At 45.6% G+C, this 16,673-nt stretch overlaps 1 protein-coding gene across 1 annotated transcript in view; it reads left to right on the forward strand.

Moving 5' to 3' along the window:
• Window positions 1-16,673, forward strand: part of ESRRB (estrogen related receptor beta) — a 122,888-nt gene that overhangs the window by 76,083 nt on the left and 30,132 nt on the right. Inside the window, exon 5 of the mRNA XM_078662037.1 lies at window positions 4,131-4,400. Within this exon, the coding sequence (XP_078518163.1) occupies window positions 4,131-4,400 (270 nt within the window). The remainder of the gene's footprint in view (window positions 1-4,130; window positions 4,401-16,673) is intronic.

Here is a 16,673-nt window from a genome sequence, read left to right on the forward strand (position 1 = left end):
GCACAGCCTTTTCTGTCTCAATATGGAGTTGTTACAGCAAGTGTGATCCAACTATAATGGATATAATGGGAAAACCAAGCTGGTGGCGACCTTACAACAAAGTAAGATTGACAAATTTACCAAATCAGCAGTGGAGAGTCAGAGACAAGTACAATGAATCCCCCAAGAAACAGATACCTTAGAACACATTTTTTAAATGATTTGTTATACCCAAACCAACTTACAAGCTGTGGAGTGAGAGTTGAGGTGGGACTTCGGTGTCATGACCTGAGAAAGACAGTAGAATGTGTCACTGAGACATAAACCAGAATCTCAACAACAGCGACTTTGGTGCAGACGCTATCCACAGATGTAACCCATCTGGAGAACACAGTGGGCCGCCTTGATCGAAGAGTTGAAGATGCAGAGGGAAGATCATGAAGAAACAACCTTTGAGTTGTTGGCGAACCTGAGGACTTCCAGAGATCCAACCCAGACCACACTTCATGACCACATAACTAAGTTTGTGGGTCTTGGCAGAGGCACTGTCCACTTCCTTTACAATTAAAAGAGCTCACAAGTCCCTGACAGCAAGGCCATCTCCCGGGTACCCACCGAAGCTTAAACGTTCCTATTTATTAAAACCATACAGCTAGAGATACAATACTATGACAATCCCTCATAAAACGGATGTTGCCATTAACTCTACACAAATCAGCATAAACTCTGATCATACAACACACGTCCAGCAGCTATTTCATGGCTGTCAAGCAGAAGCTGGGATCTAGGCATTTAACATACATGCTTCTGTTCTTAGGGAAAATGAAGATTCTACATAATGGCAAAACGCATTTCTTTGAAACACCTGTGGAGATCTGGGCCTCGCTGGAGATACGAAGGCCCCGATGGGAGCTGCCTCCGGTCCCTCATTCATTGAATCTGGAAAGACAGTGAGAGTGTTCCTGTCCTTCCGGGCGTGGGAAGGAGGGAGATGACAGGGGGCTCCGAGACTGGGACTCAAATCGGAACCCCAGAGCCTTCGGAACTGATCAACCATCAATTCAATAGTACAAGGATAGGAGACAACAGCGGAAGTGAGAGGTCCATGGCCCTGAACTCAGTCTTCCGTTATAAGCCCTTGAAAGCACTAATCCTCTGATACGCTCTCCGAATACCTGATGTCTTGTCTTGAGCATTATGTAAGGGTAGATGCCTGTAGTAGTAATAAGCTAGGAGGCTTACTCTTGAACATCCACTTATGCTGGGTCGGCAATACTCATTTGTTAATACACATTGCTCAGAACATAGCCCATGGCCACTATGCCTTATCATATGGTCCAAAGGTTGGGGAGGCGTGACAGATGCTTCAGTTTAGGAAGTATAGGGAGGGGAGGAGTTTGGGATAGTATTTTAGTTGGTTACTTAGGCTTTGGGTTTGGTTGATACAGTAACATGCAGGCAGCCTCTTTGGCCACACTTCACAGAATGGAACCCAATGACAAATGCTCATGAAACCTTTGGCTTACTCTTCTGGAATTTAAATGACCATAACAACATGATGAATGCAAATCTATTTTCTACTATCGCTAAAGATATTCACCATTGGTGTTCTTTTTACAGTAGACAGACATTTTACCCACTCTGGATACACAAATACATCCTGAGGCACTTCCCCCTGCATGTCATTAGGGCTTACAATGTTCACCCGGTTATTTTCACCACAATCGAAGGTGCGATGTGGGAGATGAGGTAGACATTCACCTCCCTAAAAGCACCACTTACCCTAGTTAACAGCACACTAAAGACATTTACACAGCTGTTGCTCCATTACTCTTAGTTGGGTAAGGGATCTCTACATTGTACTATCCATTAAAAGCCTATAATCCTGATACCCTACAGACACTACAGGACAGATGAGTGCAGGAGTTTTGTGGTTTAGATGATTCAGATTGGGCAAAAGCAAAGATGGTGCCTAGAACCTTACCGGTGTCCATTAAGCTGCGGCTTATCCAACTGAAGAACCTACACCTTGGATATTATAGCCCCACTTGACTGAGCAAAATGAAGCGGGGGTTTAAATCCCACTGCCTTAGATGTTAAGGAGCTGACCAGCCTACAAAGGGCTGCAAACCACTTTAAATACCTAGGTTTTCAAATTGCGACTGGTACACGTCGGATATGGGACTTAAATATAACAACTTTATTCTCACAACTTAAACAGGGCATGGAAATGTAGCACAGCCTGCCTCTTAACGTTGTGGGCAGAGGGGCAGTGTTTAAAATGATTCCTCTCTCTTGCTTGCTATATGTTTTCCAAACCTTTCCTTACAAGCTGCATAGGTTGACTAGTAACTGAATAATGGGCAGTATTTTGGTATTGCCACCTGGACTTCACAAGTTTGTCACACCAGCTCAGGTCGACGTTTGTGGTTCTTGCCCTGGGTTGAGTCCTCTTGGCAGCAGTGAGCATGGTGGACACTGGAAGGTCACCATTGCTTTTGTAATTCCAATCACAGAATATTTGGGAAAAGTGCAAATTTCCTCAAAATAATCCAAGGGGTTTATTTACTATCTAACTCCAGGTTGGAATATTTTGGGAAAAGTTACATTTTTTCCAAGTGTTTTTAGAAAGGGTTAAAAAGTTGTACTTTTGCACTGATGGAAGTGCTGCCTTGAGGTGCTGTTTTTTTAATTATTCGCATTCAGCAAAAGCTATACTGCTATTTTTCTTCTTTTTCGACAAAACTGGTCAGAGTTGCCTATCTGGTGAGGTAACTGTGTATCAAAGGTTAACCTAAGCCCTATTCTGCCGCTCCATTTTAATAGTTCATAGAAAGGTGGGGACGTGGAGAGAACAGATGGCATCTTAGGTCAAGGGGTCTCCATACTGGAGTGGACACGTCTCATTGGCTAATTCGAGCAAGGTGCAAATCAGTTCCTTGGGCTTGGAAGTCAGAGCCTGATAAATGCAAACTACCCCCGCTTACCATCTCTTTGTACTCTTATTTGGGGCCTGCTAGAGAGAAGTTTGATTCTCTTGCCAAGCACATGCCAATGTGTGGCAGAAGTGCCACTTCAGCTAGGGCACCTTCCAGTCTTATGCGTGTGTAATACTATGTGCATACAATTTATCTCATAAATAGCCTTCCCTAAGCGCTCTGAAGCAGCCTGATAAGCACTTTACAATAATAATAATAAACATAAATAAAACGTAATTGCAGGAGTGGAGGCTATCAGGTTGACAGAGTGTCAAAAGCACAGACTTACTGTTTGACGTTCTCTTAAATAAATAAATAAACACCCTGGGATACACCATCACAAACTTGGCGGCAGCCCCATTTTCCATATTATAAGTATGATATAGTCAGAGGCACTTATAATATTGTGCGTGTGATATCTACCTCGCTTGTGGCAAAGTCCCTGTCTGCAAACTCCAAATCGTGCCTATTGTCTTCAGTCATCTGTGCACAGATATCAGACCTTTCTGACAATACACTGAACTCTTTAATGGCTAACTCTTTTTTCTGTCCTGTAGCGTATGACTTCTTCTTTGCTTTTCACCAATAACTTCCCTCTAGTGTCCCCACACCTGCTCGTTTGTCTCCTAATATTCTCATTCTTTCTTTTTCCGCTTGCCCACCTCTTCTGTCCCCTGTGAGCTCGCTGTCTCTCTTTCTTGTCTTCTGCCTCTTTTTTATGTCTCCTTTCATATCTCTGCCCATCCTCTTGAAACCCTCTGGTTATACCGTCGACTTGCATCCTGTCATCACTGACCTCTTGTCTGCCTCCAGATCCTCTCTTCTGTCTCTGACACTCTTGACTCTCTCTGATCCTCTCTGGGCATCTCTATCTTCTGTTCCTCTTTGGTGTCTCCTGACACTCTGTCAAATCGCTCTTAATCCTCTCTTCTGTCTCCTGTACCTCTTTTCTGTCCTCTAGTGCGTTCTTTTGTCTCCTGATGCTCTCTCCTGTCTCCCAAGACACTTTTGCCTGTCAATCTGACCCCCTGTGAAATCACTCTCAATCCTCTCTCCTGTCTCCTGGACCTCTTTCCTGTCCTCTAGTGCCCTCTTCTGTCTCCTGATGATGCTCTCTCCTGTCTCCCAAGACACTTTTGCCTGTCGCCCTGACCCCCTGTCTTATCTCTCCAGGCTTCTCTAATCTATCCTTGGGGGACCAGATGAGCCTGCTGCAGAGTGCCTGGATGGAAATCCTGATCCTGGGCATCGTCTACCGCTCGCTGCCATATGAGGACGAGCTGGTGTATGCAGAGGACTACATCATGGATGAGAAACATTCACGCCTGACCGGGCTGCTCGAGCTCTATCTGGCCATCCTGCAGCTGGTCCGCAGATACAAGAAGCTGAGAGTGGAGAAGGAGGAGTTTGTGACACTCAAAGCACTTGCTCTTACAAACTCAGGTAAGCACCTACACTCGATGAGGCCTATGCAGACACAACACAGTGCACACTCCTACAATAGACATGCATACACCTCAGCTCCTGCTCACACCCCAGCCACATGGATAATCACCGACAAAGTCCATAAAGTGAGACGGCGCAAGCCCAAAAAGCACATTAGATGGAGAAGGCTGCTTTAATGAAACAGATGTATATCACATCGTACAAAAAAACCCTGGCTCACGTGTTCAGATTAAAAACAACCTCACTACACTAGAATGATTCTTACCAATACCACCACCATTAAACGCCCCATAACTTCTAGCTATAACTTTCCCCGACTCAAATCTCCACATCTAAAAACTGTCTCCATAACCCCTACCGGTACCCTCTCAATGCCCCAACCCATTTAATTAAGCTCCACCCAACTTTCAACTCACACCTTCAATCTCTCAACCTTCCCACCCAGCCCCTTTTACGCTCAAGCTGGTCCACTTAGTTAGTAGTGAGATAAACTGTAAATCCAGCCTACCACGTAGCCCCAAATCCACTCACACAGCAATGCGACCGTCTTCTCATTGAGCTCCAACAAATACAGCTCTATCCGCATCAACGAACGCCGTCCTCCCTAAAAACATAATATTCTTCAAATGCATTCTCTGCAGGTCTTGTTTTCTGCAAAATCCTCTCATTTCCGTAGTCATTTTATGGCAAATCGTATGAATAGATGCAGGCTTCCTTGCCTCACACCACACTCTTTTTTGGAGGAACTCCATCCAACCTACAGTTGTCCCTGCCCACAAATGCCTCAACTCCCTAATATTTAATTTTATGGTTACCTCTGTGTGCACATGTAGAGTCTGCCATGCGTCCTGAGTGTATGAGTCACTAAATATAGAAGCAGTCCAATTGTTTTCAAAAATACATGTGGAAATGTTTTCAAATTTTAGGTTTCTGCTTAATGTCAAAACAACAGAACCAATTGCATGATACAACGCTCGTTGTTTTTACTTTCAAAATATGGTTATAAAGTAAGCCAGTTAAGGTTACCACTCACACACTCAAGTAAGAAAGATGAAAACCAGGTAAGCGTGATCACACCCACACACACGTCTTCATAAGCAAAACTTGGTGACAGTGCTAACATCCAAGCTTAAGCTCTCACTCATGTATTAACATATATTCTGATAGCCAATGTTGCACTCAGATAGGTATGCATTAAAATAACCAGGAACATACTCAATAGCCACCCACACCTATTATATAAATTAGAGTATTCGCTTTTACAGAAGCTCTGTAGGGCCAGGCACCTCACTAGTTATCAGGCTTGCTGCTCCCTTACCACTGACCAGGCCCGCAAGGTCTTCTGCTCAGAAGAGATTAATTCTTTGCTAGCTGCAACACACTGTCACTGCTGAACCCTATGGAGAACTGTCTCATTGGCCTTGTGCTTTGAAGAAGACCATGCAAAGTACTCAAAAGCAATGCAAACTAATCTCTCTGATCAAATATATGGACTACTTTCTACCTAAAAGTATCTATGTTTCTGCTTGTACCGTCATCTCCTACTACTCTAATTAACTAGTCTTTCTCACAGATAATCATTAAGACACTTTTCAGCTCCTTGTAAAATCAGAAAAGCATTAAAACATTAGCCAAAACAGGTAATAGCGTGTTCATTCAGTATAAGACTCACACACTTGGGTAACTATAATCACATTCAAGTATTCACATGTATAAGTGTTGGTACCCAACACTTAGTGCTGATGGGCCCCGCCTGCCACTACTGGTTCAAATTAAGCACTGGAAGCATTCCCACACTCAGATAACCAACCTAATAAATAACGACTCACATACTCAGACACTACCCAGTCAGTCAGCTAACCATGTGTATACTTTGAAAAGTACTGACACACTCAGGATAGAACAGTCACTTTCAAATGTCAAATTAAACCCTCCGACTGCTACTACATGCTTGGGCAAACGGTTCGCCCCTCACACAGTTCTTCTTCTTCAGCTTTAAAAGAGACGTGTATGTGTGTGAAGATATTGTATTGTACTGGAACGTAATAACTGCAACTCAGCAGTAGATCTATGGCTTAGTTACTTGACTAAATCTTGTAGTAGGTACAGTAACAACATGTGCTGACTTACTCTGATGAGAGCATGTATCTAGCAGATTACACACACCTTTCTGCAAACGAAAAATGCACCCCTTGAGCTATCTTACTGGAGATGTAACTTGTGTCTACTGCAGACATTTAATCTCCACTACAGAGATAGAGCTACATATATAAGACCGGTTTTAGTGGTCGCAAACAGGAAATCGGGCGGTTTGCGACCACTAACAAGGCTTGTGACATGTACAAAACCTATTTTGTGAGTCAGCAACCTGCTCCTGACTTACAAAATACATTTTGCAAGTCGCTATTAGGACCGAGTGTGAGAAGGGTGTACCTTCCTAATAGCGAGTTGCAGGGGGTGTGTAAGATTGTTTTGCGACCACAAATGAGGTCGCAAAACAATCGCATTTACCACCAATTCCAAATTGGTGATAAGCCAGTTGCAAATGGAAAGGGGTCCCCAAGGGACCTCTTCAGCTTTGTGATTGCAAAAAAAATGTTTTTTAAGAGCAGGCAGCGGTTCCACGGACCACTACTTGCTCTTACACAATTAAACTGAAGCATTTCATTGTTATTTTTTGTAATGCAGCCCGTTTTCCTTTTAAAAAAAGAATGCTTTTTTGAATAAGCAGTCACAGACATGGTGGTCTGCTGGCCCCAGCAGGCCACCATCCCTGTGAGGGCTGGCCATTCTCAATAGGTCGCAAAATGTAACCTGCCTCATGACTATTCTAGAGGCAGGTCCTTTGCGATCCATTTTGGAAACGCAAACAGTGTCTCAGACACTGTTGTACATCAGTGTTTGCGAGTCGTAAATTGCGAGTCGCAAAAAAAAATGGAAATTGCGAGTCGCAAACACTGACTTGGGCCTACATTTGGCCCTTAGTGAGGTGCCACAAGTCTGTTAATAGCACACATGATTATTGCTGTAATCAAAGGTAATCAGTTATTCATTTTATCACCCTGGAGAATGAAAAGCTAAAACTATGAACTTTTGGGTTGAGCAAATCTCTACAGCAGGCAGGGGGACGGTCTTACTGTCACTACCTACTAGAATGTGTTCTGTCAAATCCTCGGCTTTCATCTCAGAATGGAGGACTGGAAGTAAAGATTACAGGGTCAGAGAGGGTGCAGCCTGCAGCTGCTGTCATCTCTGGTAATGGGATCTAGGGGCTCATGGTAGGTGAAGGGGGAAAGTGCACTGGTAGGGAGGACGACGAGTTTGAGAGGGGTGAGATATTTAAGGTCAGGAGGACCCTATGGAGCCACAAAACGGAGGGGCCGTAAGGCCCTCGGAGGGCTTGGCAAGGTCCTTCACTGCGGTGGTCGCATCTTCCAATTTCTCTCCGCCATGTTGTCCCTCTACGCTCTGACAGCTGTTAAAATTGAACTATCGATTTCCTAATTAGGCGTTTATCGATGCCGTCTCGAGCGTCGCCCGAGAAATGGCAACAAAGACATCTCTGTTAATTTCTCTTTTCTGAAGTCGCGTTGGCGGTTCCTCTTCTCAAGGGGAGACAATGTGCGGAGAATTTGGGGCTGGGCAGGGGACAGAGACAAATTGTGGGGGGTCGAGGAGCCAGTAAAGGGCTATGGGGGTTAGGCAGGGACCAAGTGGGTCAGGGGTGCAGCAAAGGTGCCAGGGAACTTGACGCAAGCAATGTCCTTCCTACTTAGTAAAAATCAGTTATAGGTTTAATGCTGTGCACACCTTTAACCCCTGAGCCTCAGTGCCAGCGACCCTGCTGCACTACTGATAGCAAAGCCCCTGAATGTGGTAGGGCGGACGTCAGGCAATGGGTGTGAAGGGACAGTGGCATAGTTTGGTTCAGTGGCGGTCCTGGTGAGGCCTTTTCCGGGCACAGGCAGGATCTTCGTACTTGCCAGGTGCTGAGTGGGTCCATGGGCTGTAAGAGAGCTGTGAGTAAGAGTGAGCCAGTCATCTAAATCCATAGTACAGTGAGGTAACCTGGGGGTTTTGAGTGGCGTAGGGCAGCCATCTGAGCTTAAGTTGTTCGGTAGCTGAGATGCTTAAGTGGGGACAGTGAGGACAGTTAGGGGTCAAGGTGGAAAATGTCGGTGGCAATGGGGGAGGGCTGTTGCAGCAGAGTCTGGAAAGTCAAGGAGCATGCCCGGGAGTATGCAATGATTCATTGTATGCAGGAAGGGCAGACGAGCTGGCTGTCAAGATGCAGGTAAACAAAAAGAGAGAGGCCAAATCAGTCTCAAACATGCCACTAGATTGGAGCGAGATAACTAAGGATCACACACTCACTTAGGGTGAAAAGGAAAGCCCTCACACACCGACGGGGTCCGGTTACGAGGGAGATCCTAGGTGTCTAAGCGGGCTGTGAGCATCAAGGGCGATGTGCCAATTTCGCTCCAACCCCCCTCCCGAGACCCATGGTGCAAGTAGCGCCAAATTTTAAAGTGCAGAAACACTCCCGAATTTGGAGTTTTTTTGGGATTGAGCATTTGCTCTCCCTTTTTTATGCACTTTTTCACCTACCTCTTTTCACTTTCACGTCCCTTGGTTAGGGTGGACGATTAGAGAGTCCATACCGCCGGGGTATAGTCCTGATGAATGCCTTGGTAAATTTAAGCCTCCAAAATGGCAGAAACATGTTGACTGACTAATCTATCTACTGTATTTATCTGAATTTTACCATTCCTAATCCTTGGCAACCAGATTCAGACACATAATACCTGTTAAATCGTGTCTTAGGGATCATTTAATAAAAAAACATTTTTGATACTCGTTTAGACACTTTTAATTTAACTCACCCTCACAACACGTCCTCCTTCACACAACCAGCTCCGCAGTCTTTCTGGCGTTGTAGCACACCAAAGAGGCACTCGGCCTCTTTGGTGGGGCCCGATGATGAAGCATGACACTGACTAGGTCGGTGTGTGAGGGCTTTCCTTTTCACCCTAAGTGAGTGTGTGATCCTTAGTTATCTCGCTCCAATCTAGTGGCATGTTTGAGACTGATTTGGCCTCTCTCTTTTTGTTTATCTACATTGAACCGGGGATTGAGAGAAGCCTTCTTGACTCTCCCTACCTCTCCCATTGTTGTTTTTTGTGTCAAGATGCAGGGACATTGGCACAGGGTGAGTTCCCCAAGCTAGCAGGAATCTTAAGCTACTCAGAGTATGGGGTCTGAAAAAGAAAAGAGTTGTACGAGGGTGATGGGGCTGCTGGGGCCAGAGATGAGGGGTTTATCCATTGCAACTGTGGAATGTAGTGGTCATATGGCATAGGGCTGAGGAGATGGATGGGGAGGAGAGAAGTAGGCTGTAGGGATGAGGGACTGAAGGCCCGTGTGGGTAAAAGGTCAGGGTTCGAACAAATGACCTGAGTAGGCACAGAGGGATTTTTTTCAAAATGTACTTTTTATTGTCATTTTCAGTTACAAAAAATATAAATTCGAAATGAGGGTACTCCTGACCATACTACAAGTACTTCTGCTCTTTTTCAAACCCCTCTTGGCATCAACCCCTATATCCTCCCAGACTTCGCCTCCATGGTTCTCTCAACATTTCTGTGGGTGGTACACATGTTTTGAAGTTGCCACCTTTAGAACTTCACTCTGCCACACTCTTTGTGCAAACTCCTCTGTAAATATGCTTTCAAAGTCAAAATGCCCTCATTACCCTGCCTTTAAACGAAATGATACTGTGCCAATTTACCTTTATTCCCCTTCCTTACACAGGACAGTGAATTTAGGAGAGCCTTGACTTTGTCCGGATTCCAAGAAAGATATTCTATGCTACCTGGTGTGATCCTTGCTGGTTGGAGCACTCCTGCCTGTATTCGCTTTCTCACATTTTAATCTCAATCAGCGTCCTCCCTGTCATCATGTTTTTGAGAAATAAGGGACTGATTTTGACTTTGGCTGTCACGTCGCCAACCCGCAGCGGTGGCAGGTGAGAGAACGCCGCCAAGCTGGTGGCATCCAGACCGCCGCATTATGACATTCGTGCGTGGCTAATGATGTGTTGGCGGTGCAGTCATGGCATCGGCATGCTGCGGCTCTAGGAAAGAGCCTGCAGCCAATACCAGACATAGGGGTCGATTACGATGGCGGGCGGACGATGCTGCAAAAGGGACCACCCGCCATAGGTGCGGCGGTCCCACAAAACGAATTAGGATGTGCCCGCCACACTGGCGGGCGCATCCTGTATGTTTACATTGCAGCGGGTTGCAGCACCCGCCACAATGTAAAAATACAGGTTTTGCATGTGCATGTACAATGTGGCAGGCACCGCACGGTGCCTGCCACATTGTACATGCACATGCGCCACATGCAGCACCCCACTCCCCACCACCCCGGGGGCCCGTCATGGCCCCCCGAAGGCATTCTCCGCCTGTCTTTTTGCGGCGGAAACTCCGCCACAGAAGACATACATCCTGCTACCCACGGCGGTGCCTGCATGACACCGCCTTAATTTCCCCATGGTACCTGGTCCCGCTAGGTGAGTGGAAAAGGCCCACCTGGTATTTCCGTCCGCCGCGGTACCTTTCCTATTCCTTCCCGCCATCCTAATTTGGCGGTGGGAAAATTCAGGGTGATGGCGGGAAGTCCACCACCACCGGGCCGGCGGTCCTCACCGCCAGCCCAGCGGACTTCCCGCCATCGTAATCGGCCCCATAGCACGTTGCCTCCAGTCAGTCAGGCACATTTTTCCTTGCACCATGTCTTGCAAGGAATACAGTGCACACACCAATTTGATAATGTCAGAAGCCACCAGCTTAGCACCAGCCACGCCACATAAGGGCATTTTCGCCCTAGAGCCGTGTGGTCCATTACTTGCCTTTCTGCCGATCTTTTTGCGACGATGTCCCCGCCATAAAAAGGTCGGCAGAAAGGCAGGTCATAATGAGGACTGCGGTGCAGGAGCAGGGGCTGTCTCTACTGGCCGCCTCTAACTCTCCCACCATGTTGTCTTCCCGCCCGCATTATATTTCGTTGGTCGGACTGCCATATATGAGGGCGGTCATACAGCCAAAAAGCGACGGTGTTTCCCAGACCGTCAGGGTTCCAATCAAGCTGTAAATCCTGAAATAACAGGATCATGTGTCTTTAGCCATTAAGCTGCCCTTTATTTATCACCATTCTGCAGCGTGATTAACTTCATTTTGAATTAAATATTTCAATATAACTTAAATATAGAGTTTATGTTTTATTGTTTAATTAATTAAAGTGAGCACAAAACATAACCAACTAATGAAACTTAAAAACTATACAATAAAAAATAAACTTCATGATAAAAAATTTAAATGATTAAAATTTTCGGTGATCAAGTGTATGGATTCAGTTTTGTAAAACTTAGATTTACAAACTTCACAAAGATCTGGGAGATCGTCTGTATTCAAGCAAAAGCTCAAAAGCTTGCTTGCCTGAATTCCTCTCTTTAGAAAGATCGGTTTTAGAAACTTCCATCTGTCTTCTCTGGCCATTAGCCAGAAGTATAAGTGATGATTCATAGTCTCCTGGTGGTATGTGCGAGGTCTGCAATTATATGGTTTTTGTAAATATGAGGCCCAGTGCCTTGCATACTCTTTGATTGGAAACAGCTGAAATCTCATCCAGATGACGTTGCTCCAGTTGGCCCTCTTCATTGCACTCTATAAATAGTTTTGTTCATTGCACTCTATAGATAGTTTTGTCTTGTGGGTTTATCGTATGCATCACAAACTATAGCAGCTTCTCTAGAAAGTGCCAGGGGGCAAAAGTCATTCGAGCATGAAAGTAATATTAGTTTGGGTTTTCTCAGAGTAATTTGGAGGTTGTCAGGCTAATTTGGACGTTATTTTTAGTCAATTCGCGCGTATCTCCAGGTCTGTAATGGCTCTACATAATCGGTTTGTCCACTAATTTTTAGTGGCATTATTATTTTCAATTCTGTCATTTAGGTAAGTAACACTTGAAGGTTTCCGCTCTTGAGTGTTTAATGCTATAGTGGTATGTTAAAAAAGCTGTGTGATGGGCAAAATCCTGGTTATGTAAGCCAAATTCCAGGCATATCTGGGAGTATTTTGTCGAGTTTGGAAGACTGAAAAGTTCCGAAAGATTTTGCGTTGCAGCTTATGTAACTGTGGATCAGTTTTAGCTGGAATAACATGTTGCCCATTGGATAGTGTTGACAAGTACCTGGCTCTGATTACTTTTAGGATATCGTCCTCTGACAGACTCTCCGTTTTTGCATTGACACTGCCGATAGCAAAGATAAGGGCAGAGGCAGTGTCTTTGGCAAGTAGTGCAAACGGTGCACAGAATAAGACGAGAAGATTGTAGCCAAGGGAAAACCCAGCATTACAACCCAGATATGTGAGTCAGTCATCAGCCTAACCATTAAGCCACACTTCCCCGCTCACACCTAAAAGTCCAGAGCTTTCACACACTGGTGCATAACTATGGGTTTATCATCTAATATACCAGATCTGTGACACACCTGTGCATAGCTATGGGCGTATTATCTATTATTGCAGATCCGTGACACACCAGTGCATAACTATGGGTTTATCATCTAATCTAATAGCCCACCCTCCACTCTGACATCATTACCCCACCACTCTAATACACTCCTCCATATTTCCACACCCCACAACGACTGCCCACCTCCTACACTGAACTACCTCCCCAGTATCCCTCCCCCCTTCCAACCCGGCCCATAACGACTAAAACCCCCCACGTCCATGCCCTGGCCCCTTCCTCCTCAAATGACACTTCTATGTCACCCTCACCCGAACCCTCCCCTGCCGCACTCCTGTCCACTCTAATCACCTCCACATCCCTCCCTCTTAACCTTAGCCAGGCACTTCGTAACTTGGACGATAATCTTGTTACCCTAGCTACCAAATTTACCCTACTCAGAAAAGATTTCAATTGATTCAAATCCTACAAACCACCTGCCCGCCCCACCTGCCCCCCCTTGTGCTAACACTCGAAAACACTTAGATCCCAAACATGGGTTAACAACACCACTCCTCTCCCGCTCTCACAGACCCCTGAGAACCTCTAACACCTACACCGCCCCTGACCTCTCTGCCCTCTGCCTCTCCTACCTTAACACCCCCCTACCTCAAGAATCTCCCCCCTCTCACTCCAATATCCCTGTTATTTTGGGGACCAGCAGAATCCCTGAGCCTCCTAGTTCCCCGAGATCCCCCCAACTCACTAATATTCAATTACTCCCCTCACCTATCGCCAAACCCAAACCCCTGACCTGCATGCTCGTCAACTGCCGTTCAGCTGTCCGAAATTCAACTGAAATCTCAGAAAACATTCTTAACGAAGACATCGATATCGCCTTCCTCACTGCAACCTGGCTCAAAGAGCATTGAACACCCATCATCGAGCTTCTGTTCCCCCCTGGCTACTCTATTCTCAGAAGAGATAGACCTGAAAAATAGGGGGTGACCTAGCTATCATTTTTAAAGAAGAACTTCAACTCTCCCCTATTAACAACACTGATTACACAACCTTCGAATACTTAGGCGTCGAAATCAAAATGAAATGCTCCCCCCTATACGAATGCATAACATCTATCACCCCCCGAGTGAACCCCGTCCCTTTGCAGAAGAATTCTCCGACCTCCTTACTAAATCATTACTTTCCAGCTCCAAAAACCTTTTCCTAGGAGATCTCAACCTCCACTGGAACAAACCTAATGACCCGGCAATCAGCCTCGTCAATAATCTCCTTGAGATTAGCGAACGCAAGCAACTTTGCCTCTCCCCTACGCACACCAAAGGAGCTATCCTAGACGCAATCATCTCCAACCCAGATCTTACATCCCTATCTAACATCATCCCCATCAACTGGTCTGACCACCATCTAATTCTGTTCACAATATCTCCCCCAGCCCCTCCTGCCCCTATAAAAATAAATAAAGCTACCATCGTAGCTAGACATTTTAAACACATCACTCCTGGCGCACTGGAACATAAACTCCAATCCCAACTTAGTCTCACCCCCCTCACTACAAATGCTAATGATCCCACGGAGCATTTCAACAAAACTGTAACGGAGGTGTTGAACCAACTTGCCCCTCTGAAAACTAAAACATTAAAAAATGCCCCCTCTATGTCTTGGTTCATGCTAGACCTTAATAAAGAAAGACGCTCGCTGAGACTGGGGGAAAGAATATGGAGACAACACCCCTCCCCATCCCATCTTACCCTCCTTAGAACTGCGAGATCTTCTTACAAAAAAGACATCTTCTCAGAGAAAGCGTCATTCTTTTGTCTTCTACTTTCTCTTGCCCAAAACAGACTTAGAGAACTGTTCAACATTATTAGAAACCAAACTTCCCCGGCACCCCTTAACCCGATAGCCTCCACTAACAAATGCAAAGAAATTGCTAACTTTTTCTGTGTAAAAATCGCAAAAATAGACCTCTCTTTCCTCAATACTCTACCCTCGCTCACCCCTCAACCACCCCTGATCACCGCACCTCTTCCACCTCCCCCTCCGAACACTTCCCTGAACACCTCTCCTCCCCTCCCTTCTCTTACCCCTCCGGAACCCATTTTCCTTCCACTTAAAAATAACGCCTCATGGCATAATTTCCACCCTGTATCTGAACAGGAGGTCTTCAACATTCTAGTCAAAATTAAACCTTCCTCCCACACCAAAGATCCTCTCCCTTCCGCACTCATCCAAGATCTCAAACATGTCATCGTCCCCTACTGGACCAACATCATAAACGCCTCCCTCTCAACAGGGAATGTACCCATCTCCCTTCAACTTGGGCAAATCACTCCCATCCCCAAAAATTCCAAAGCTGACCCCAACGACCCTAATAAGCTCCACCCCATCTCCAACCTCTCTCTCCTCTCCGAAGCCCTGGAAAAATGTGCCCTCCTCCAACTGGACAAGCACATTGACTCGTTTAACCTACTTGATCCCCTCCAATCTGGCTTCTGCAAAGGGTGCAGCACGGAAACCACGCTTCTCAACATAGTCGATGATATTCACCTAGCCCTGGACAAGGGTGATACCTACCTACTCATCCTTCTTGACCTTTCCGCAGCATTTGACACAGTTTACCACCCAACCCTACTCAACACACTCAAAAATCACTTCGGCCTCAGTGGCACTGTTCTTAATTGGTTCACTTCCTACTTTCAACATAGAACCCAACAAATAAAAATTCAAAACTGCCTCTCTAGCCCAACCTCTGTCTCCCTTGGTGTCCCTCAAGGATCCATCCTCTCTCCCGCTCTCTTTAACCTCTTTATGGAACTCCTTACCCGGATACTCAAACAAGAAAAAATCAACTACCACCTATATGCTGACGACACCCAATTGTACTATAAAATAAAATCCCATGCTGATATCCTGCACCTTAACTCGGCCTTAACCAAGATCCAAACCTGGATCCACAACAATCATCTGAAACTCAACCCTAACAAAACTGAGCTCATCCTCTTCTCTCCCAAAAACAACACTCTCCCCATCCAAACATGGATCGCCGACCTTAATGCGCTAAACTGCTCTCTCTCCCTCGCCGATTCGGTTAAATCACTAGGCATCACCATCAACAATAAACTCACACTAAATTCCCTTGTCAAGAACTCTGCAAAAAGTGTACTCTTCACTCTCTGGCATCTCAAAAAAATCAAACCTTTTATCCCAGCTGAAGACTTCAAATTAATGATCCAGTCTCTTGTTCTATCCAAAATAGACTATGGTAATGCCCTTCTATCTGGCACCCCCAAAATCCACCTGGCCCCCTTCAAATTCGTTCTCAACCTCGCCGCCAGGCTAACAAAGAACTGTACACGCTTGGACCACATCTCCCCTGCCCTCAAGTCCCTCAAGTGGCTCCCCATTGAAGGCAGATCCTCCTATAAAATTGCCTGTATTACTCACAAAGCCCTATACCAGAAGACCCCGTCCTACCTCTCAACTAAACTTAAAAAAGCTGGCTGTACCCGCACACTGAGAAGCTCCAACACTCTCCTTCTCATTCCCCCCCCCATCTCAAAAAAACTGCTTCAAAACCTTGCTCCTTCTCTGGTAAGGCCCCAACCATTTGGAATGCCCTACCCAAAGACCTTTGATGCAACCCCTCCTCCACCAGATTAAAAAAAGACCTTAAAATCCATTTGCTAACTACATTTTGGGGAAGCTAAATCCCGGATCCCCTTTCTGACTACCTCT

This window comes from Lissotriton helveticus, chromosome 9 (assembly GCF_964261635.1).
Source record: "Lissotriton helveticus chromosome 9, aLisHel1.1, whole genome shotgun sequence".
Classification (NCBI taxonomy): domain Eukaryota; kingdom Metazoa; phylum Chordata; class Amphibia; order Caudata; family Salamandridae; genus Lissotriton; species Lissotriton helveticus.